The sequence below is a fragment of the Oncorhynchus nerka genome, linkage group LG7 (assembly GCF_034236695.1).
Source record: "Oncorhynchus nerka isolate Pitt River linkage group LG7, Oner_Uvic_2.0, whole genome shotgun sequence".
Classification (NCBI taxonomy): domain Eukaryota; kingdom Metazoa; phylum Chordata; class Actinopteri; order Salmoniformes; family Salmonidae; genus Oncorhynchus; species Oncorhynchus nerka.
Window position 1 is genome coordinate 89,767,804 of NC_088402.1, and position 22,803 is coordinate 89,790,606.

General features: G+C 47.1%; 1 protein-coding gene across 1 annotated transcript in view; it reads right to left on the bottom strand.

Moving 5' to 3' along the window:
• Window positions 1-201: 201 nt before the first annotated feature.
• The window catches only part of ubr4 (ubiquitin protein ligase E3 component n-recognin 4), a 182,047-nt gene continuing 159,445 nt past the window's right edge, over window positions 202-22,803 (bottom strand). The window contains exons 87-104 of the mRNA XM_065020956.1: window positions 19,491-19,612; window positions 18,908-19,105; window positions 18,619-18,699; window positions 18,282-18,497; window positions 16,809-16,916; window positions 16,324-16,440; window positions 15,861-16,051; window positions 13,699-13,872; window positions 13,253-13,352; window positions 12,875-13,093; window positions 11,400-11,513; window positions 8,239-8,381; window positions 7,135-7,260; window positions 6,470-6,664; window positions 6,000-6,224; window positions 5,358-5,448; window positions 5,013-5,175; window positions 202-1,584 (exon numbers count right to left, since the gene is read on the bottom strand). Coding sequence (XP_064877028.1) covers window positions 1,520-1,584; window positions 5,013-5,175; window positions 5,358-5,448; window positions 6,000-6,224; window positions 6,470-6,664; window positions 7,135-7,260; window positions 8,239-8,381; window positions 11,400-11,513; window positions 12,875-13,093; window positions 13,253-13,352; window positions 13,699-13,872; window positions 15,861-16,051; window positions 16,324-16,440; window positions 16,809-16,916; window positions 18,282-18,497; window positions 18,619-18,699; window positions 18,908-19,105; window positions 19,491-19,612 — 2,648 coding nt within the window. The 3' untranslated portion in view covers window positions 202-1,519. The remainder of the gene's footprint in view (window positions 1,585-5,012; window positions 5,176-5,357; window positions 5,449-5,999; window positions 6,225-6,469; window positions 6,665-7,134; window positions 7,261-8,238; window positions 8,382-11,399; window positions 11,514-12,874; window positions 13,094-13,252; window positions 13,353-13,698; window positions 13,873-15,860; window positions 16,052-16,323; window positions 16,441-16,808; window positions 16,917-18,281; window positions 18,498-18,618; window positions 18,700-18,907; window positions 19,106-19,490; window positions 19,613-22,803) is intronic.

The window sequence follows — 22,803 nt, forward strand, 5'->3', positions numbered from 1 at the left end:
GACAGCACTCCGGTAAATACACCGGACAGCACTCCGGTAAATACACCGGACAGCACTCCGGTAAATACACCGGACAGCACTCCGGTAAATACACCGGACAGCACTCCGGTAAATACACCGGACAGCACTCCGGTAAATACACGTCAAATGTATTTATGCAAGAATAAATACAGATAATAAACCAGACGAGACACAGAGCGATGGATGTGGAATTACTATCACGACTTTATTAATCATTGCTAACCCCCCCAAAAAGCAGACATTCAGCAACAGTTGAACATTGTAGCAGCGGTAATAGGCCGACGAGAGAAAGTAACACTATAAATTGGGGTATTTTAAAATGTTTAAACTCCACACCATCAGCTCTGAAAGACTCCGTTTTCACGTGTCGCGATGGACGCGGGCGTCTATATATTAGAGATGTAATTAATCCATTTAAATCATCAAGGTTTGAAGAACTCAGCGACACCTTGCTTTACCAAAAACAAAAAAAAATCAACCAGAAAACATAACACCATAATGAGAGAGAAGTGTGTCGAATCCAAAGGAAAGGATGCAAGGCCCGGTTTTTATTGTTAGCGTTATTCATTTTGGGACAATGTCGTAAAATGGTGACGTTTCACTGGAGCATGAATAACCAATCAGGATTATTAGAACTCGAGTTACGAGGGAGGGAGGGAGGGCTCAACAGATAGAATTTTGTAGTTGTTCTTTTCTCATTTCATCTGATTCTTGTCACCGAGAAGAGAAACCAACCCTACATGAGTACATTTTCCTTCCAGATCTACTGTCAGCACAGAGAGATCTGGCACCCAGGGTAGTCAGGAGAATAGTATCTGACAACAGGGTTAGTTATTTTAATTCAAGATCCTACTGTGAAGCTTCCTTCCTGCCTCCCGTTTTTGAAAACACCAATAAATTGTCATGACAAACGAAAACAAAAAGAGCTCATCTTAAACTTCTTAAAACAAACAAAGAAAAACACAGGTCACTCTTAATACACTGCGATCGAATCTCAAAACAATGTTGTTGTTTTTTTTAAGAAGTTTTTTAAACATTTTTTTTTTAGTTACTTGAAGATTGCAACCCAGACATTTTTTGTGGGTAATATTTGAGAGAAGCATGGGGTTTGTTTTACCGTGTGTATTAAATGTTACAGCAACATGGTCATAAATGCACCAACTGACTCCTGACTCAGACAGCACAATACAAGATCTGCTTCAAGAGAGTTAACAGTTGGAAGATGATGCAGAGGATCAAACCCCTGGTGGAGACTAGGAAACAGGTGTGTGTGTGTCTGTTACGGTATGCACGCGTGTGTGTGTGTCTCTGTTACGGTATGCGCGCGCGTGTGTGTGTGTGTGTGTGTGTGTGACAGGAAGCTAGGGAGAAGTTGGGGAGCGAGGGTTTTCCGGTTGAGAGTTGTCCCATGGAGGTGTCGTTAGCAGGACCAATGTGTGGGCCCTCGTCGTCCCCCATCGTGGGGCTCTTGTCTCGGGGGGGGTGGTACTGAATACCATCAGGGAACAGAGTTCAACAGGTCTTGGAGGAAGAGGTCTGGGTCCGGAATGTCAGAGAGGAGCCCTGGAAACAAATCAAAACAGAGTCTTGAGTCTAACACACAATCATGTACAATCAGTTTCTTGTTTAGGTCATTTCGAGGTGATAAAACTGTTCACATTTCAAATGAACACCATAAACCCCGCAAGAGCAGAAAACCATGAACCAAAAACAGGCAGCATTCGATACGACACTACTCCACTATCTCAGTGTACTCCACTATCTCAGTGGACTGCATGTGTACTCCACTATCTCAGTGGACTGCATGTGTACTCCACTATCTCAGTGGACTGCATGTGTACACCACTATCTCAGTGGACTGCATGTGTACTCCACTATCTCAGTGTACTGCATGTGTACTCCACTATCTCAGTGGACTGCATGTGTACACCACTATCTCAGTGGACTGCATGTGGACTGCATGTGTACGCCACTATCTCAGTGGACTGCATGTGTACGCCACTATCTCAGTGTACTCCACTATCTCAGTGGACTGCATGTGTACTCCACTATCTCAGTGGACTGCACGTGTACTCCACTATCTCAGTGGACTGCACTTGTACACCACTATCTCAGTGGACTGCACGTGTACTCCACTATCTCAGTGGACTGCATGTGTACTCCACTATCTCAGTGGACTGCATGTGTACTCCACTATCTCAGTGGACTGCATGTGTACTCCACTATCTCAGTGGACTGCATGTGTACACCACTATCTCAGTGGACTGCATGTGTACTCCACTATCTCAGTGTACTGCATGTGTACTCCACTATCTCAGTGTACTGCATGTGTACTCCACTATCTCAGTGGACTGCATGTGTACACCACTATCTCAGTGGACTGCATGTGGACTGCATGTGTACGCCACTATCTCAGTGGACTGCATGTGTACGCCACTATCTCAGTGTACTCCACTATCTCAGTGGACTGCATGTGTACTCCACTATCTCAGTGGACTGCACGTGTACTCCACTATCTCAGTGGACTGCACGTGTACACCACTATCTCAGTGGACTGCACGTGTACTCCACTATCTCAGTGGACTGCACGTGTACTCCACTATCTCAGTGGACTGCACGTGTACTCCACTATCTCAGTGGACTGTACGTGTACTCCACTATCTCAGTGGACTGCACGTGTACTCCACTATCTCAGTGGACTGCACGTGTACTCCACTATCTCAGTGGACTGCACGTGTACTCCACTATCTCAGTGTACTGCACGTGTACTCCACTATCTCAGTGGACTGCACGTGTACGCCACTATCTCAGTGGACTGCACGTGTACTCCACTATCTCAGTGGACTGCACGTGTACTCCACTATCTCAGTGGACTGCACGTGTACTCCACTATCTCAGTGGACTGCACGTGTACGCCACTATCTCAGTGGACTGCACGTGTACGCTACTATCTGTGGACTGCACGTGTACGCCACTATCTCAGTGGACTGCACGTGTACTCCACTATCTCAGTGGACTGCACGTGTACTCCACTATCTCAGTGGACTGCACGTGTACTCCACTATCTCAGTGGACTGCACGTGTACTCCACTATCTCAGTGGACTGCACGTGTACTCCACTATCTCAGTGGACTGCACGTGTACTCCACTATCTCAGTGGACTGCATGTGTACTGCATGTGTACGCCACTATCTCAGTGGACTGCATGTGTACTGCATGTGTACGCCACTATCTCAGTGGACTGCATGTGTACTGCATGTGTACGCCACTATCTCAGTGGACTGCATGTGTACTCCACTATCTCAGTGGACTGCATGTGTACGCCACTATCTCAGTGGACTGCATGTGTACGCCACTATCTCAGTGGACTGCACGTGTACTCCACTATCTCAGTGGACTGCACGTGTACTCCACTATCTCAGTGGACTGCACGTGTACTCCACTATCTCAGTGGACTGCACGTGTACTCCACTATCTCAGTGGACTGCACGTGTACTCCACTATCTCAGTGGACTGCACGTGTACTCCACTATCTCAGTGTACTCCACTATCTCAGTGTACTGCACGTGTACTCCACTATCTCAGTGTACTGCACGTGTACTCCACTATCTCAGTGGACTGCACGTGTACGCCACTATCTCAGTGGACTGCACGTGTACTCCACTATCTCAGTGGACTGCACGTGTACTCCACTATCTCAGTGGACTGCACGTGTACTCCACTATCTCAGTGGACTGCACGTGTACTCCACTATCTCAGTGGACTGCACGTGTACGCCACTATCTCAGTGGACTGCACGTGTACGCTACTATCTCAGTGGACTGCACGTGTACGCTACTATCTCAGTGGACTGCACGTGTACGCCACTATCTCAGTGGACTGCACGTGTACTCCACTATCTCAGTGGACTGCACGTGTACTCCACTATCTCAGTGGACTGCATGTGTACTCCACTATCTCAGTGGACTGCATGTGTACTGCATGTGTACTCCACTATCTCAGTGGACTGCATGTGTACTGCACGTGTACGCCACTATCTCAGTGGACTGCATGTGGACTGCACGTGTACGCCACTATCTCAGTGGACTGCACGTGTACTCCACTATCTCAGTGGACTGCACGTGTACTCCACTATCTCAGTGGACTGCACGTGTACTCCACTATCTCAGTGGACTGCATGTGTACTCCACTATCTCAGTGGACTGCATGTGTACTGCATGTGTACGCCACTATCTCAGTGGACTGCATGTGTACTCCACTATCTCAGTGGACTGCATGTGTACGCCACTATCTCAGTGGACTGCATGTGTACGCCACTATCTCAGTGGACTGCATGTGTACGCCACTATCTCAGTGGACTGCATGTGTACTCCACTATCTCAGTGGACTGCATGTGTACGCCACTATCTCAGTGTACTGCATGTGTACTCCACTATCTCAGTGTACTGCATGTGTACTCCACTATCTCAGTGGACTGCATGTGTACTCCACTATCTCAGTGGACTGCATGTGTACTCCACTATCTCAGTGGACTGCATGTGTACTCCACTATCTCAGTGGACTGCATGTGTACTCCACTATCTCAGTGGACTGCATGTGTACTCCACTATCTCAGTGGACTGCATGTGTACTCCACTATCTCAGTGGACTGCATGTGTACTCCACTATCTCAGTGGACTGCATGTGTACTCCACTATCTCAGTGTACTGCATGTGTACTCCACTATCTCAGTGGACTGCATGTGTACGCCACTATCTCAGTGGACTGCATGTGTACTCCACTATCTCAGTGGACTGCATGTGTACTCCACTATCTCAGTGGACTGCATGTGTACTCCACTATCTCAGTGGACTGCATGTGTACGCCACTATCTCAGTGGACTGCATGTGTACGCCACTATCTCAGTGGACTGCATGTGTACGCCACTATCTCAGTGGACTGCATGTGTACGCCACTATCTCAGTGGACCGCATGTGTCTGGCAACACTGACCAACAACATCCAGGAACTCGGAGAAGGATTCGGCGGGCATCAGCTCTTCCTGGTAGGACTTGAGCACCCGCTCCGAGGCCTCGTAGATGGGCATGTCATTGTGCCGCACGTACTCTGCCAGCGAGAAGGACCAGCCTCCCTCCGTGTTGCTGGTGGGTACTTTCTATAGAGGGAGGAAGGAGGTGGAGAGAGAGGTCTGAGTGAGCTAAAATCACATCCATGTTTTGTACGTCTAACGTACAAAAAAAACGTTTGACACAATTGGTTGTGTTACGACATTTATTTTTACACTAAGATAAATGTAAAAAAATATATAGTTTTGTTGGCAGGAAAAGTCCCTCCTACCCTGAACATGTCATAGATGAGTTCCACGAGACCCCAGAAGAGGAGAGGAGACCGATACACTGCATATTCCTTAGACTGTTTATCTGGGAGTCTGGAGAGAAGAGGAAAGATCAGAAATATATCACAGACCGAAACACTGCATATTCCTTAGACTGTTTATCTGGGAGTCTGGAGAGAAGAGGAAAGATCAGAAATATATCACAGACCGAAACACTGCATATTCCTTAGACTGTTTATCTGGGAGTCTGGAGAGAAGAGGAAAGATCAGAAATATATCACAGACCGAAACACTGCATATTCCTTAGACTGTTTATCTGGGAGTCTGGAGAGAAGAGGAAAGATCAGAAATATATCACAGACCGAAACACTGCATATTCCTTAGACTGTTTATCTGGGAGTCTGGAGAGAAGAGGAAAGATCAGAAATATATCACAGACCGAAACACTGCAGCTAAACCCCTGAAGATAACTATATTTGATCAACACAGTATAAACTCACAACTGATTAAAAATAGGATGTGGTTTTAATTCTCGCAGGGATCACAAACCCGTTGTAAAAACACGTGCACTCAGTGAACTGCAAGAGGATAAAAGACGTGATGAATTGAATATATAAATGGAAAGTTCTGGAACAGTAACTTACTTGTTGGTGAAGACGGCGGAGACCTTGCGCGCGTGCACGGAGACGAGGAGCCTGCGTAGGAAGGTGAGTCGTGTGTTCCTCCAGCGTTCGGGAGACAGGATGTGCATGGCCAACACTGTGTAGTAGTGGGGACCGTCCACATCATAGCTGCTCTCCACCCACTTCTCACACGGCTGCTCCAGGAAACACTGCAGGTTCTTCTCCTCACGACTAGTAGCCCGAGTACTGCAGACGACCAAAAACACAGAGAGCCATAGATATAGAGGGCGAGACAGGGAGTGACAGACGGCCAGAGGGAGAGAGAGTGAGAGGGAGAGACAGACGGCCAGAGGGAGAGACAGACGGCCAGAGGGAGAGACAGACGGCCAGAGGGAGAGACAGACGGCCAGAGGGAGAGACAGACGGAGAAATTCTTTGTGATTTCCTATGTTTGCGTAGATAAACGTGTGGATGATGTATTGTAATCATACGTGTTGAGGACGTAGAGCACGGTGTGGATGATGTAAGGGATGAGGTGGATGTTGCTCTCTCGTCCTCCCCCTCCCGTGTCCACGCTAAAGGACTGCTCCGTGGCGAAACGCAAGAACAGGAGCTTGGTGTCGTGGATGTTGAGCTGGTAGGTGGGCTCTCTCTGCCCCGTACATTCCTGCAGATATGTGTTGTGCCTGGGAGAGAGAAGAGAGGAAGTAGGACTTTAAAAATGGGACGAACGTGAAAGATTCTCATGGAGAAATAAACAGCGAGCAATGACAGGTCTGACATCGCAGGCTTGTAATGAGTCAGGTTAACAAAACATTTTTGATTGGTTCTCATATCCACGCTATTTGCATGCGCAGGTCTGGTCCCATGGAAAACAAATCACGATTGGTTGAATTCGAAACGGGGGATATCCAACCAGCGTAGGGTGCCGTCTTGAAGTACGAGGCCACACCCCCTTCATTATCCTCGCTTTGAGCCAACACATCAAAGCAGCCGTTATAGACTCTTAAGTCATGGTGTTTAGCCAGACTTGCTCAACTCTACTGTCAAGCCAAAAGCTTTGTTCATGCTTTCAGAAAGGCAACACGTTCTTCTGACACATAAAACTTAATGGAAAAGTATCTGCTGCAACTATTTCCAAGTGAGTTGGTCACACCTGGCCAGGCAGGTGGCGAAAGCCGATTCTGGGACGTGAGGCCCCCAGACAGGAAGCAGTCCATTGCACTTGGTGTTGGCGTTCTGCAGCGCAGCACTCTCCCACTCCTCCCGCCCGCGAGCAAGCCTGAATAGAGGACGGAGAGAGAGACAGAGAGAGAGACAGAGAGAGAGACAAAGAGAGAGACAGAGAGAGAGACAAAGAGCGAGACAAAGAGAGAGACAAAGACAAAGAGAGACAAAGACAAAGAGAGAGACAAAGAGAGAGACAAAGAGAGAGACAAAGAGAGAGACAAAGAGAGAGACAAAGAGAGAGACAAAGAGAGAGACAAAGAGAGACAAAGAGAGACAAAGAGAGAGACAGAGAGAGAGACAAAGAGAGAGACAAAGAGCGAGACAAAGAGAGAGACAGAGACAAAGAGAGAGACAGAGAGAGACAAAGAGAGAGACAAAGAGAGAGACAAAGAGAGAGACAGAGAGAGAGACAGAGAGAGAGAGAGAGAGAGCACGGTTACATGCACACTCAATAATACGATTATTGTGAATAGTCAGATTAATATCATAGTTTCAAACTGACAGCTGCGAGGTGGCAGTCGTAGTGGACGATGTTGATGTGTGTGTGTGTACTAACCTGACAGCTGCGAGGTGGCAGTCGTAGTGGACGATGTTGATGTGTGTGTGTGTACTAACCTGACAGCTGCGAGGTGGCAGTCGTAGTGGACGATGTTGATGTGTGTGTGTGTACTAACCTGACAGCTGCGAGGTGGCAGTCGTAGTGGACGATGTTGATGTGTGTGTGTGTACTAACCTGACAGCTGCGAGGTGGCAGTCGTAGTGGACGATGTTGATGTGTGTGTGTGTACTAACCTGACAGCTGCGAGGTGGCAGTCGTAGTGGACGATGTTGATGTGTGTGTGTGTGTACTAACCTGACAGCTGCGAGGTGGCAGTCGTAGTGGACGATGTTGATGTGTGTGTGTGTACTAACCTGACAGCTGCGAGGTGGCAGTCGTAGTGGACGATGTTGATGTGTGTGTGTGTACTAACCTGACAGCTGCGAGGTGGCAGTCGTAGTGGACGATGTTGATGTGTGTGTGTGTACTAACCTGACAGCTGCGAGGTGGCAGTCATAGTGGACGATGTTAAAGTGTGACACAGTGCTGTATCCCTGCTGCTTGCGAGGCTTGTTCTCCAAGTCCTCCAGGGCCACGCGCTTCGTAAAAGTGTAAATCCCCAGCACCTTGGTCGGCTGGTAGGGGACACAGTACAAAGATCAGAGAATATAGCAGTTAATTGATTTGGTCGGCTGGTAGGGGGACACAGTACAAAGATCAGAGAATATAGCAGTTAATTGATTTGGTCGGCTGGTAGGGGGACACAGTACAAAGATCAGAGAATATAGCAGTTAATTGATTTGGTCAGCTAGTAGGGGACAGTACAAAGATCAGGGAATATAGCAGTTCATTGATTTGGTCAGCTGGTAGGGGACACAGTACAAAGATCAGGAAATATAGCAGTTAATTGATTTGGTCGGCTGGTAGGGGACACAGTACAAAGATCAGGAAATATAGCAGTTAATTGATTTGGTCGGCTGGTAGGGGACAGTACAAAGATCAGGGAATATAGCAGTTAATTGATTTGGTCAGCTGGTAGGGGACACAGTACAAAGATCAGGGAATATAGCAGTTCATTGATTTGGTCGGCTGGTAGGGGACAGTACAAAGATCAGAGAATATAGCAGTTAATTGATTTGGTCGGCTGGTAGGGGGGGGGGGACAGTACAAAGATCAGGAAATATAGCAGTTAATTGATTTGGCCAGCTAGTAGGGGACAGTACAAAGATCAGAGAATATAGCAGTTAATTGATTTGGTCAGCTAGTAGGGGACAGTACAAAGATCAGAGAATATAGCAGTTAATTGATTTGGTCAGCTAGTAGGGGACAGTACAAAGATCAGGAAATATAGTAGTTCATTGATAAAAGATGCATTGAAAAAATAACTGACATGAACAAATGGCTTCCTTTTGAAATAAAATAACATTTCATATGAAAATAAAACCGTTTTAGTCACAGCCAAGAGTGGAATTGTCCATACATTTAACCAATACAATAAAAATAAATAAAAGATGTATAATTAAACATTAAGGCCAGAGGGGGTGTGGCATACATAATCAAATAAAATGTTTTGTTTGATATACCACGGTTTTCAGCCAATCAGCATCCAGGGCTCGAACTACCCAGTTTATAATACACAGTGTTTCCCAAGGTTGAGTGTGGGGAGCCGCAGGGGTACGGGGTAGGTAGCGACTGCCTGCCCATTAGGGCGTTAGGAGCGGCGTCCCACTTGAGAATGGTAAAAAATATTTTTAAATGCAAAAAAAAAAAATATATTGTTCAAAACAAGCTGTTCAGTTACTCCTCGGTGACGGCCAGCAGCAGCAGCTTCGCCTCCTCCATAGGCCGTGAAAACGTTGATTTGATTGTTTTGCTATTTACTCTGAGGGGGAACTGCTCCAATGAAATCGCAGGATTTCAGCATAAATTATAACAGCACAAAGTTAACGGACTGTCTTGGGGGGTGCTTCAATGTCCGTCAAAATCAGAACTTCTGGTTCTGCTGTAGTCTCCCATCCAAATGAGTCTATCGCGTCCAGACGGCTTACTTTCCACACGTGAGACGATATTATATCAGGTACAGATGGCCCTAAAGCTAATTGTAATTCACTTGTAAATAAATGATCATAACAGTGAAGGGAGCCTAGGACCTGATAAACTAGACAACTTCATCTAACAAGAATCGAAGTACGTTTCATCGCGGACCTGGTAGGACAAGACAATATAAAAAATGAAAAACAGGGCCAATTTTATTGTCTCCCCCCATGTTGTTCATGAGGTTCTACTGTATGTGACGGGGCGACATGTGTGGACTAAGACCGGGATGTATATCACAAAGCTTGATCAAATTAATTAACAGTTATGTTTGAGAAACATTGAGAAATAGTTCATTAACTATTCATCTACCTTTGATAAACTCATATTCGCTAGCTAGAACTAGCGTGTAGCTTGCGTGCTAGTTAGGGCCCATGCAAATTTCAAGTCCATCTAAACTCATATCTGACCAACTCTGAAATATGAAGTCGTTTTTAGAAAGTCACCTGGCTATCGCATCATGCTTTGCGACACGTTAGCTAACCCCAGTTAGATCAATGTGTTACCACTTATTGCATCCGTGCTTGTTGCGTCCACCCCGGGGGTGCTTGGTGCGTCCACCCCGGGGGTGCTTGGTGCGTCCACCCCGGGGGTGCTTGGTGCGTCCACCCCGGGGGTGCTTGGTGCGTCCACCCCGGGGGTGCTTGGTGCGTCCACCCCGGGGGTACTTGGTGCGTTCATGACGTGATCTGGCTGCTTGTTCTAATTAATACATTGAATCAGTTCAAAACAGCGGTGGCATGTGCACCAGTGGTCATTCAGGGTTTTTGACATGCAAAAAAAAAAGTGATATAGGTGTATTTATGCGGTCGTTAAAATGCACAGATCGTTTTATATAATTCTCCTCGAAGAAACTAGTGGTAGTTTGAAAACTTGGCCTTATATTTTCTGTCAAGCTGTTTTGTTGACAAGTCCAACCACCGAGCACCCTGGGAACTCGGGGGCGAAACAGCTGCGCCACTGCAGATGGTGTTCATGTACTAAACCTGAAACTGCCCTGAGTTTACCAAACATTAAGAACACCTTCCTAATATTGCGCCGCACCCTGCCTGCCCTCGGAACAGCCTCGATTTGCCGGGGGCATGGAGTCGACAAAGGTGTTTGTTGAACGTGTTCCACAGGGACGTTGGCCCATGTTGCCTCCCACTGTTGTGTCCAGTTGACTGGATGTCCATTGGGTGGTGGACCATTATGGTTACACACACAATACACTTTTGAGTGTGTGAAAAAACAAAACCAGGAGCGTTGCAGTTCTTGACCTAAACCGGTGTGCCTGGCTACCTACTACCATAACCCTGTTCAAAGACACTTAAATCTGGTCTTCGCCATTCACCCTCTGAATGGCACACATACCCATGTCTCAATTGTCTCGAGGCTTAAAAATCTTGTATCCCTCTTACAGATGCAGCAGGTCGGAACTAGAAGCACAAGCATTTCGCTACACTCGCATTAACATCTGCTAACCATGTGTATGTGACAAAGTTTGATTTGATTTGGTCAGTGCTGGTAGAGTGTGTGTGTGTGTTGTTGTTTATCTATTGTTGTTGTTGTTGTGTTACCTGGAACTTGTATCCCTCTCTACAGATGCAGCAGGTCAGTCCTGGCTCCTCGATCAGCTCCTCCATCTGTTTCAACAACGACGTCTTGGTCACCACCTGGCCCTTCTCATTGGTCTGAAACACATAACAGCCCATTACCAACCTGGATGAGCTTCCTGTTTCTTAATTATAATCAGAGCCATGTTAGGAAGAAAGGAAGATTCCCATTGGAAAATTTCACCCCCACAAATCTCAGGATCTCTAATGGTTCAGGCTGGGCTCAGAGAAAGCAGGTCTTTTTAGCTATTGAATGGTTTTGGACTGCATACGTCGCCTTCCAACCCCTCCCCCTACAGTCGAGACCAGGAACCCACACCTGAACTTGGTCTTCCAACCCCTCCGCCTACAGTCGAGACCAGAAACCCACACCTGAACTTGGTCTTCCAACCCCTCCCCCTACAGTCGAGACCAGAAACCCACACCTGAACTTGGTCTTCCAACCCCTCCGCCTACAGTCGAGACCAGAAACCCACACCTGAACTTGGTCTTCCAACCCCTCCGCCTACAGTCGAGACCAGAAACCCACACCTGAACTTGGTCTTCCAACCCCTCCCCTACAGTCGAGACCAGAAACCCACACCTGAACTTGGTCTTCCAACCCCTCCGCCTACAGTCGAGACCAGAAACCCACACCTGAACTTGGTCTTCCAACCCCTCCGCCTACAGTCGAGACCAGAAACCCACACCTGAACTTGGTCTTCCAACCCCTCCGCCTACAGTCGAGACCAGAAACCCACACCTGAACTTGGTTTTCCAACCCCTCCCCCTACAGTCGAGACCAGAAACCCACACCTGAACTTGGTCTTCCAACCCCTCCCCCTACAGTCGAGACCAGAAACCCACACCTGAACTTGGTCTTCCAACCCTCCGCCTACAGTCGAGACCAGAAACCCACACCTGAACTTGGTCTTCCAACCCCTCCGCCTACAGTCGAGACCAGAAACCCACACCTGAACTTGGTCTTCCAACCCCTCCGCCTACAGTCGAGACCAGAAACCCACACCTGAACTTGGTCTTCCAACCCCTCCGCCTACAGTCGAGACCAGAAACCCACACCTGAACTTGGTTTTCCAACCCCTCCCCTACAGTCGAGACCAGAAACCCACACCTGAACTTGGTCTTCCAACCCCTCCCCTACAGTCGAGACCAGAAACCCACACCTGAACTTGGCCTTCCAACCCCTCCCCCTACAGTCGAGACCAGAAACCCACACCTGAACTTGGTCTTCCAACCCCTCCACCTACAGTCGAGACCAGGAACCCACACCTGAACTTGGTCTTCCAACCCCTCCCCCTACAGTCGAGACCAGAAACCCACACCTGAACTTGGTCTTCCAACCCCTCCCCCTACAGTCGAGACCAGAAACCCACACCTGAACTTGGTCTTCCAACCCCTCGACCTACACTCCGGTTAACCCTCCCAGTCAGTAAACCTACCGTCATGCCCAGTGTCCCCAGAGCCTTCTGTCTCATGGCCATGGCCATGCGTTTCTTCTCGGCCCGTGTCTCCCTGCGAGCGGCATCTATCTTCAGGTTGACCTCCGCGTGCTCCCTCAGCGCCTCCAGAAGGTTCTCTGCCAGTGTCCCAATACCCTCGTCACTAGACACCTGCTCCAACTTGTGAAGGTTAGTGATGGAGTCTGTCCCGATTAGCGTCTGGAGAGAGAGACGAGGTTGTTCAGAAAAGTTTAGCGCGGGCAGGAAATCTTAACACTAGATTATATACATCATCTCCCTCAATAACAGATGTTTTTTTGTTTCAAAAAACGTTTTGCTACAGTGTGCCGCCCTAATGAACATGACCCAGGTGCGTACCTGTGTAGGTGGGTGCTGGGTGGCCAGGCCTCGGAGCAGTCTGAGGATGAAGGGTAGAGCTGGACGAGACAGGAACTTCTTCCACACGTCGGCATCCAGACTGGAGGGTAGGAGAGGTGAGAGGTCAGTGTCGTTTCACACACTGTGAAGTTGGGAGTTGTTTTATATAGATATAGATGTGAAGATATTAATTAACCCCCCCCCCCCAATAATTTAACCCAACATTCTTTTCAGAAATGCCACTAGCCTGGTCCCAGATCAGTTTTGAGTTGTACAGACAATTACTGTGATCATCCCCAAAGGAGTTGGATGTAAAACACCAACCCAATCCGAGACCAGGCTACTTTGGGACACCTGTTGCCTTAGGAAGAGCTATAATATAAACGCATGTAATTAATAAAAGTGAACAGGAACCCCCCCCAACTACGAGGTCCATCCCAGCTTACTTTTTGGCGTTCGGGATGTGTTTCTTCATATAGTCCAGGGCACTCTGTGTGATCCCTTTCTGCAGTATCAGGTCTTTGAGTTGGTGCCCGTTGCTGTTGTTCTTGATGCCAGCAGTAATCTTGCAGAAGCAGTCGATGAAGACCTTGTCATCGGCACTGTGCTCCTCATCGTACCTGGGAAACACAGCGAGATAAAAAGGTTCAAACGTCACGGACATCATGTGAATAAAACCAGACACTTGTAAAGACAAATTCACACTTTACTGCTACTACAACTACTACCACTACTACTGCCACTACTACAACTGCTACTACTGCTACAACTACTACAACAACTACTGCCACTACTACTACAACAACTACAGCCACTACTACTACAACTACTGCCACTACTACTACAACTACTGCCACTACTACTACAACTACTGCCACTACTACTACTGCCACTACTACTACTGCCACTACTACTACTGCCACTACTGCTACAACTACTGCCACAACTACTGCCACTACTACTACAACTACTGCCACTACTACTACAACTACTGCCACTACTACTACAACTACTGCCACTACTACTACAACTACAGCCACTACTACTACAACTACTGCCACTACTACTACTGCCACTACTACTACAACTACTGCCACTACTACTACTGCCACTACTACTACTGCCACAACTACTGCCACAACTACTACAACTACTGCCACTACTACTACAACTACTGCCACTACTACTACAACTACTGCCACTACTACTACAACTACTGCCACTACTACTACAACTACTGCCACTACTACTACAACTACTGCCACTACTACTACAACTACTGCCACTACTACTACAACTACTGCCACTACTACTACCACTACTACTACAACTACTGCCACTACTACTACAACTACTGCCACTACTACTACAACTACTGCCACTACTACTACAACTACTGCCACTACTACTACAACTACTGCCACTACTACTGCCACTACTACTACTGCCACTACTACTACAACTACTGCCACTACTACTACTACCACTACTACTACTGCCACTACTACTACTGCCACTACTACTACAACTACTACTGCCACTACTACTACAACTACTACTGCCACTACTGCCACTACTACTGCCACTACTACAACTACTACTGCCACTACTACAACTACTACTGCCACTACTACTACAACTACTGCCACTACTACTACTGCGACAACTACTAATGCGACAACTACAACTGTTACTACTGCCACTACTACAACTACTACTGCTGCTACTACTACTGCCACTACTACTGCCACTACTACTGCAACTACTGCCACTACTACAGCTACTACTGCTACTACTGCTACTACTGCTACTACTGCTACTACAGCTACTACTACAACTACTACTGCCACTACTACAACTACTACTGCTACTACTACAACTACTGCTACTACTACAACTACTGCTACTACAACTACTGCTACTACAACTACTGCTACTACAACTACTACTGCTACTACTACAACTACTGCTACTACAACTACTGCTACAGCTACTACTGCTACTACTACCGCTACTACTACTACTGCCACTACTACAACTACTACTGCCACTACTACAACAACTACTGCCACTACTACAACTACAACAACTACTGCCACTAGCTACAACTACAGCTACTACAACTACTGCCACTACTACAACTACTGCTACTACAACTACTGCCACTACTACTGCTACTACAGCTACTACTACAGCTACTACAACTACTGCTACTACTACTACCGCTACTACTACTACTGCCACTACTACAACTACTGCCACTACTACAGCTACTACTGCCACTACTACAACAACTACTGCCACTACTACAACTACTGCTACTACAACTACTGCCACTACTACAGCTACTACTACAGCTACTACTGCCACTACTACAACTACTGCTACTACAACTACCGCCACTACTACCGCTACTACTACTACTACTACCGCTACTACTACCGCTACTACTACTACTGCCACTACTACAACTACTGCCGCTACTACTGCCACTACTACTGCCACTACTACCGCTACTACTACTACTACTACTACTACCGCTACTACTACCGCTACTACTACTACTACTACAACTACTACTATTACTACACCCAGTGAGGCTCCATACTTGTCGAAGCTGCAGCACGGTTTAAATCTCTCCACTAGGATCCTCATCTTCTCCAGTTCTCCAAAAGACAGGTAGGGTATGATACGTAGGAGACCCTGCAGAACGCTGGGGTTGGAACGGACAAACGGAGTGTTGATCTGGTCCAGCAGCATCACCAGCTGGTCCTTGTCCCCTGTTAACAACAGGTTACCCTGGGGGGGGGGGGGGGGGATACACTTTAGCTTCATGGAACAACATGGAGGAGAAAAAGAGCTATGAGAATTGTACTTTCAGTAGTTATTATTTAGTCTGAAAATGTTTGACGGGGCAAGGAACCAGATGAGATGTATCTAGTTTGGTCTAAAAAATAACTTGGGTGGAACATTAATTTGTTCTATGTACTGTTTGACCGGGATAGTTCGCGACAGTTTCCAAGGTTGCCAGGACAGGATAATTCGTCCAGGGCTGCCAGCCTCAGTCTCACCTTGTCCTCTGAGATCTCAGCGTTGGCCTCATCCAGAATGATCTCCATGATGCTGAGGACCTGCTCTGCTATGGACGCTCCTCCACTGTCCTTACTCTCCTGCTCTGCAACCAACGCCTACAGAGGAAGAAAAACAAATATATGGCCAAACTCTGGTCAAAATTAAACTGATAGAATTTCTCCTGCAAACCCCCCAAAAATATATATATTTTGAATTGTGCATCTTGTATCTGCATCAAGTCATGTCACAATGTTATATTACTTTCTTATTTAATTTTTTACCTTTATTTAACTAGGCAAGTCAGTTAAGAACAAATTCTTATTTTCAATGACGGCCAAGGAACAGTGGGTTAAACTGCCTGTTCAGGGGCAGAACGACAGATTTGTACCTTGTCAGCTCGGGGGTTTGCCGTCACTGTAAATAAGAATTTGTTCTTAACTGACTTGCCTAGTTAAATTTAAAAAGAAATACATTTATTCCTCACCAGGTTGAGTGTGCCCAGCATGACGTTGAGGGTGTTCATGTCTGGTTTGACCAGCTGCTGTCTGTTGATCTTCACCTTCACACAGTAACTGAACAGCTTCAGCAGCACCTGGGAAGGGGACAGAGGATAGAGTTATTTTCTACAGTAACTGAACAGCTTCAGCAGCACCTGGGAAGGGGACAGAGGATAGAGTTATTTTCTACAGTAACTGAACAGCTTCAGCAGCACCTGGGAAGGGGACAGAGGAGAGAGTTATTTTCTACAGTAACTGAACAGCTTCAGCAGCACCTGGGAAGGGGACAGAGGAGAGAGTTATTTTCTACAGTAACTGAACAGCTTCAGCAGCACCTGGGAAGGGGACAGAGGAGAGAGTTATTTTCTACAGTAACTGAACAGCTTCAGCAGCACCTGGGAAGGGGACAGAGGATAGAGTTATTTTCTACAGTAACTGAACAGCTTCAGCAGCACCTGGGAAGGGGACAGAGGATAGAGTTATTTTCTACAGTAACTGAACAGCTTCAGCAGCACCTGGGAAGGGGACAGAGGAGAGAGTTATTTTCTACAGTAACTGAACAGCTTCAGCAGCACCTGGGAAGGGGACAGAGGAGAGAGTTATTTTCTACAGTAACTGAACAGCTTCAGCAGCACCTGGGAAGGGGACAGAGGATAGAGTTATGTTCTACAGTAACTGAACAGCTTCAGCAGCACCTGGGAAGGGGACAGAGGAGAGAGTTATTTTCTACAGTAACTGAACAGCTTCAGCAGCACCTGGGAAGGGGACAGAGGAGAGAGTTATTTTCTACAGTAACTGAACAGCTTCAGCAGCACCTGGGAAGGGGACAGAAGAGAGAGTTATTTTCTACTGTAACTGAACAGCTTCAGCAGCACCTGGGAAGGGGACAGAAGAGAGAGTTATTTTCTACAGTAACTGAACAGCTTCAGCAGCACCTGGGAAGGGGACAGAGGAGAGTTATTTTCTACTGTAACTGAACAGCTTCAGCAGCACCTGGGAAGGGGACAGGAGAGAGTTATTTTCTACTGTAACTGAACAGCTTCAGCAGCACCTGGGAAGGGGACAGGAGAGAGTTATTTTCTACAGTAACTGAACAGCTTCAGCAGCACCTGGGAAGGGGACAGGAGAGAGTTATTTTCTACTCTAAATGGGGAAATTCTGAAATATGTCAAAAAAAAACCACTATCGTTGTACTGACATGACCGAGGCAAAATTGTTTGAATTTGACCCCTTTTTCTCCCCAATTCTTAAATATTATATAATAATGGTAATAACTAGTCTCTGACTCCAATGTAAATATTATATAATAATGGTAATAACTAGTCTCTGACTCCAATGTAAATATTATATAATAATGGTAATAACTAGTCTCTGACTACAATGTAAATGTTGCATTTCCTGAAACTATAATTAACTAGAACCAATATATAATGTAGTATTCTGTTCCATGTCCTACTCACAGTGAGCAGGTGTCTTCCCTGTTTGAAGTCCCTGATGCCAGACAGTCTGCTGAGCATACACTCCAGCCCCCCACACTGAGCCATCACTCCTGCCATCTTATACACCTCCTCCTCATCCTCCTCTTCATCTGTGGTAGAGTCCAGAGACTCGATGAACTCTTCAGTAGCGTCTCCAAGGAGACCCCTCATACGATATATGATCCTCATGGGCTCTCCCTGACAGACAAAAAAAACAAAACCCAAGGTTAACAACACACTTCACAAACAAGCCTTAGACAACCTCAATCGTTGTTTGAAAAATACAGTTGGAAAATAAAATAGTGAAGAGTTTTGTCACCTCGTTGGTAGGGCACCACACCTTCTTGTAAACCTCGGCCACAGGCAGGTCCAAACTTATGATCTTATTGTTCACCAGAAGCTATGAGAAAACAAAATAGACAGGAGACGATTAGAAACGAAGCGGAGAACCATCTCCCATCTTCTTGTGTTTTACTCCAGGACAGCAATCCCCCGAAACAGCACAGCAAAACGTGACTATGTACAAGAATAAACAGTGTCTTGGACAACAACAAAACAACCAGTTGGCACAGTGTTGTAGCTACAGGAGAAATCTATTGTTTTCCTACCTCCATGCCACTGTCGTCCTCGAGCAGGGCCACCAGGTCACAGTCTTGACAGATCTTGTTCTTGATGTCCCTCATCAGGGGTCCGATACCTGGCTCGTTGCTGCTGTACGGATTACCAGGCATACGGCCCTGCAGGAAGTCCTCCTGCTGAGGATCCTTCTCCAGGGTAACAAAGAACTCTGTCACCTCGTTTTCCTCCTGGAGAGGGGAGGAAGAGGAGGAGGAGGGGAGGAGGAAGAGGAGAAGGGGAGGAGGAACAGGAGAAGGAAGAGGAGGAGAGAAGTTAGGAGGGAGAAGTTAGAGGAGGGGGAGGAAGAGCAGGAGGAAGAGCAGGAGGAGGAGATTCAGTTACGCCATGCAATGCATTCCTAGAAACACAAAGGCTATCAATTCATCTTTCTGTGATTCCTTTGCGTCCTCTTTCCTTGCTTCCTATCTCCTTGCCATCTTCTCAACCGTATTAGAGAAGGTCCAAGGTCCCCTTCCCCTCAAACCTCTCCAATGCGTTTTGAGAAGGAGGCAAGGAAAGAGGAATTGAACCATAGACTTGAGTTAGAGCAGGAACAGAGAAGAAGCCGTTTACCGGGTAGATGATGCTGCAGAGTCTCTCAAAGATGAACACCGGTGTTCTGTAGTCATCCAGGTCGTATCTCTTGGCTGTCTCAATACACACAGCCATGAAGGCCTTGGTCTCAGACTCGGTCCCTAGAGAATGGAAAGAAAGCACTGGCTTTATACCTGTGGTCATGTCCTCCTGGGTCTATATTAACTAGCTTTATACCTGTGGTCATGTCCTCCAGCATGTCCTCCTGGGTCTATATTAACTAGCTTTATACCTGTGGTCATGTCCTCCTGGGTCTATATATTAACTAGCTTTATACCTGTGGTCATGTCCTCCAGCAGCATGTCCTCCTGGGTCTATATATTAACTAGCTTTATACCTGTGGTCATGTCCTCCTGGGTCTATATATTAACTAGCTTTATACCTGTGGTCACGTCCTCCAGCATGTCCTCCTGGGTCTATATATTAACTAGCTTTATACCTATGGTCATGTCCTCCAGCAGCATGTCCTTCTGGGTCTATACATTAACTAGCTTTATACCTGTGGTCATGTCCTCCAGCATGTCCTCCTGGGTCTATATTAACTAGCTGTATACCTGTGGTCATGTCCTCCAGCATCTCCAGCAGCATGTCCTCCTGGGTCTATATATTAACTAGCTTTATAACTGTGGTCATGTCCTCCAGCATGTCCTCCTGGGTCTATATATTAACTAGCTTTATACCTGTGGTCATGTCCTCCAGCATCTCCAGCAGCATGCCCTCCTGGGTCTATAAATGAACTATCTTTATACCTATGGTCATGTCCTCCAGCAGCATGTCCTCCTGGGTCTATATATTAACTAGCTTTATACCTGTGGTCACATCCTCCAGCATGTCCTCCTGGGTCTATATTAACTAGCTTTATACCTGTGGTCATGTCCTCCAGCAGCATGTCCTCCTGGGTCTATATATTAACTAGCTTTATACCTGTGGTCATGTCCTCCAGCAGCATGTCCTCCTGGGTCTATATTAACTAGCTTTATACCTGTGGTCATGTCCTCCTGGGTCTATATATTAACTAGCTTTATACCTGTGGTCATGTCCTCCTGGGTCTATATATTAACTGGCTTTATACCTGTGGTCATGTCCTCCAGCAGCATGTCCTCCTGGGTAGCTTTATACCTGTGGTCATGTCCTCCTGGGTCTATATATTAACTAGCTTTATACCTGTGGTCATGTCCTGGGTCTATACATTAACAGCTTTATATGTCCTCCAGCATGGGTCTATATATTAACTAGCTTTATACCTGTGGTCATGTCCTCCAGCATGTCCTCCTGGGTCTATATTAACTAGCTTTATACCTGTGGTCATGTCCTCCTGGGTCTATATATTAACTAGCTTTATACCTGTGGTCATGTCCTCCAGCAGCATGTCCTCCTGGGTCTATATATTAACTAGCTTTATACCTGTGGTCATGTCCTCCAGCATCTCCAGCAGCATGTCCTCCTGGGTCTATATATTAACTAGCTTTATACCTGTGGTCATGTCCTCCTGGGTCTATATATTAACTAGCTTTATACCTGTGGTCAAGTCCTCCAGCATGTCCTCCTGGGTCTATATTAACTAGCTTTATACCTGTGGTCATGTCCTCCAGCATGTCCTGGGTCTATATTAACTAGCTTTATACCTGTGGTCAAGTCCTCCAGCATGTCCTCCTGGGTCTATATTAACTAGCTGTATACCTGTGGTCATGTCCTCCTGGGTCTATATATTAACTAGCTTTATTAACTAGCTTTTGGTTTCAAGACTAGTCATTCAACTGAGACTGCTCTTCTCTGTATCACGGAGGCACTCCGCACTGCTAAAGCTAACTCTCTCTCCTCTGCTCTCATCCTTCTAGACCTATCGGCTGCCTTCGATACTGTGAACCATCAGATCCTCCTCTCCACCCTCTCCGAGTTGGGCATCTCCGGCGCGGCCCATGCTTGGATTGCGTCCTACCTGACAGGTCGCTCCTACCAGGTGGCGTGGCGAGAATCTGTCTCCTCACCACGCGCTCTCACCACTGGTGTCCCCCAGGGCTCTGTTCTAGGCCCTCTCCTATTCTCGCTATACACCAAGTCACTTGGCTCTGTCATAACCTCACATGGTCTCTCCTATCATTGCTATGCAGACGACACACAATTAATCTTCTCCTTTCCCCCTCTGATGACCAGGTGGCGAATCGCATCTCTGCATGTCTGGCAGACATATCAGTGTGGATGACGGATCACCACCTCAAGCTGAACCTCGGCAAGACGGAGCTGCTCTTCCTCCCGGGAAGGACTGCCCGTTCCATGATCTCGCCATCACGGTTGACAACTCCATCGTGTCCTCCTCCCAGAGCGCTAAGAACCTTGGCGTGATCCTGGACAACACCCTGTCGTTCTCAACTAACATCAAGGCGGTGGCCCGTTCCTGTAGGTTCATGCTCTACAACATCCGCAGAGTACGACCCTGCCTCACACAGGAAGCGGCGCAGGTCCTAATCCAGGCACTTGTCATCTCCCGTCTGGATTACTGCAACTCGCTGTTGGCTGGGCTCCCTGCCTGTGCCATTAAACCCCTACAACTCATCCAGAACGCCGCAGCCCGTCTGGTGTTCAACCTTCCCAAGTTCTCTCACGTCACCCCGCTCCTCCGCTCTCTCCACTGGCTTCCAGTTGAAGCTCGCATCCGCTACAAGACCATGGTGCTTGCCTACGGAGCTGTGAGGGGAACGGCACCTCAGTACCTCCAGGCTCTGATCAGGCCCTACACCCAAACAAGGGCACTGCGTTCATCCACCTCTGGCCTGCTCGCCTCCCTACCACTGAGGAAGTACAGTTCCCGCTCAGCCCAGTCAAAACTGTTCGCTGCTCTGGCCCCCCAATGGTGGAACAAACTCCCTCACGACGACAGGACAGCGGAGTCAATCACCACCTTCCGGAGACACCTGAAACCCCACCTCTTTAAGGAATACCTAGGATAGGATAAAGTAATCCTTCTCCCCCCCCTTAAAATACCTAGATGCACTATTGTAAAGTGGCTGTTCCACTGGATGTCATAAGGTGAAAGCACCAATTTGTAAGTCGCTCTGGATAAGAGCGTCTGCTAAATGACTTAAATGTATGTAATGTAAATGTTTATACCTGTGGTCATGTCCTCCAGCAGCATGTCCTCCTGGGTCTATATATTAACTAGCTGTATACCTGTGGTCATGTCCTCCTGGGTCTATATTAACTAGCTTTATACCTGTGGTCATGTCCTCCAGTATGTCCTCCTGGGTCTATATATTAACTAGCTTTATACCTGTGGTCATGTCCTCCAGCATCT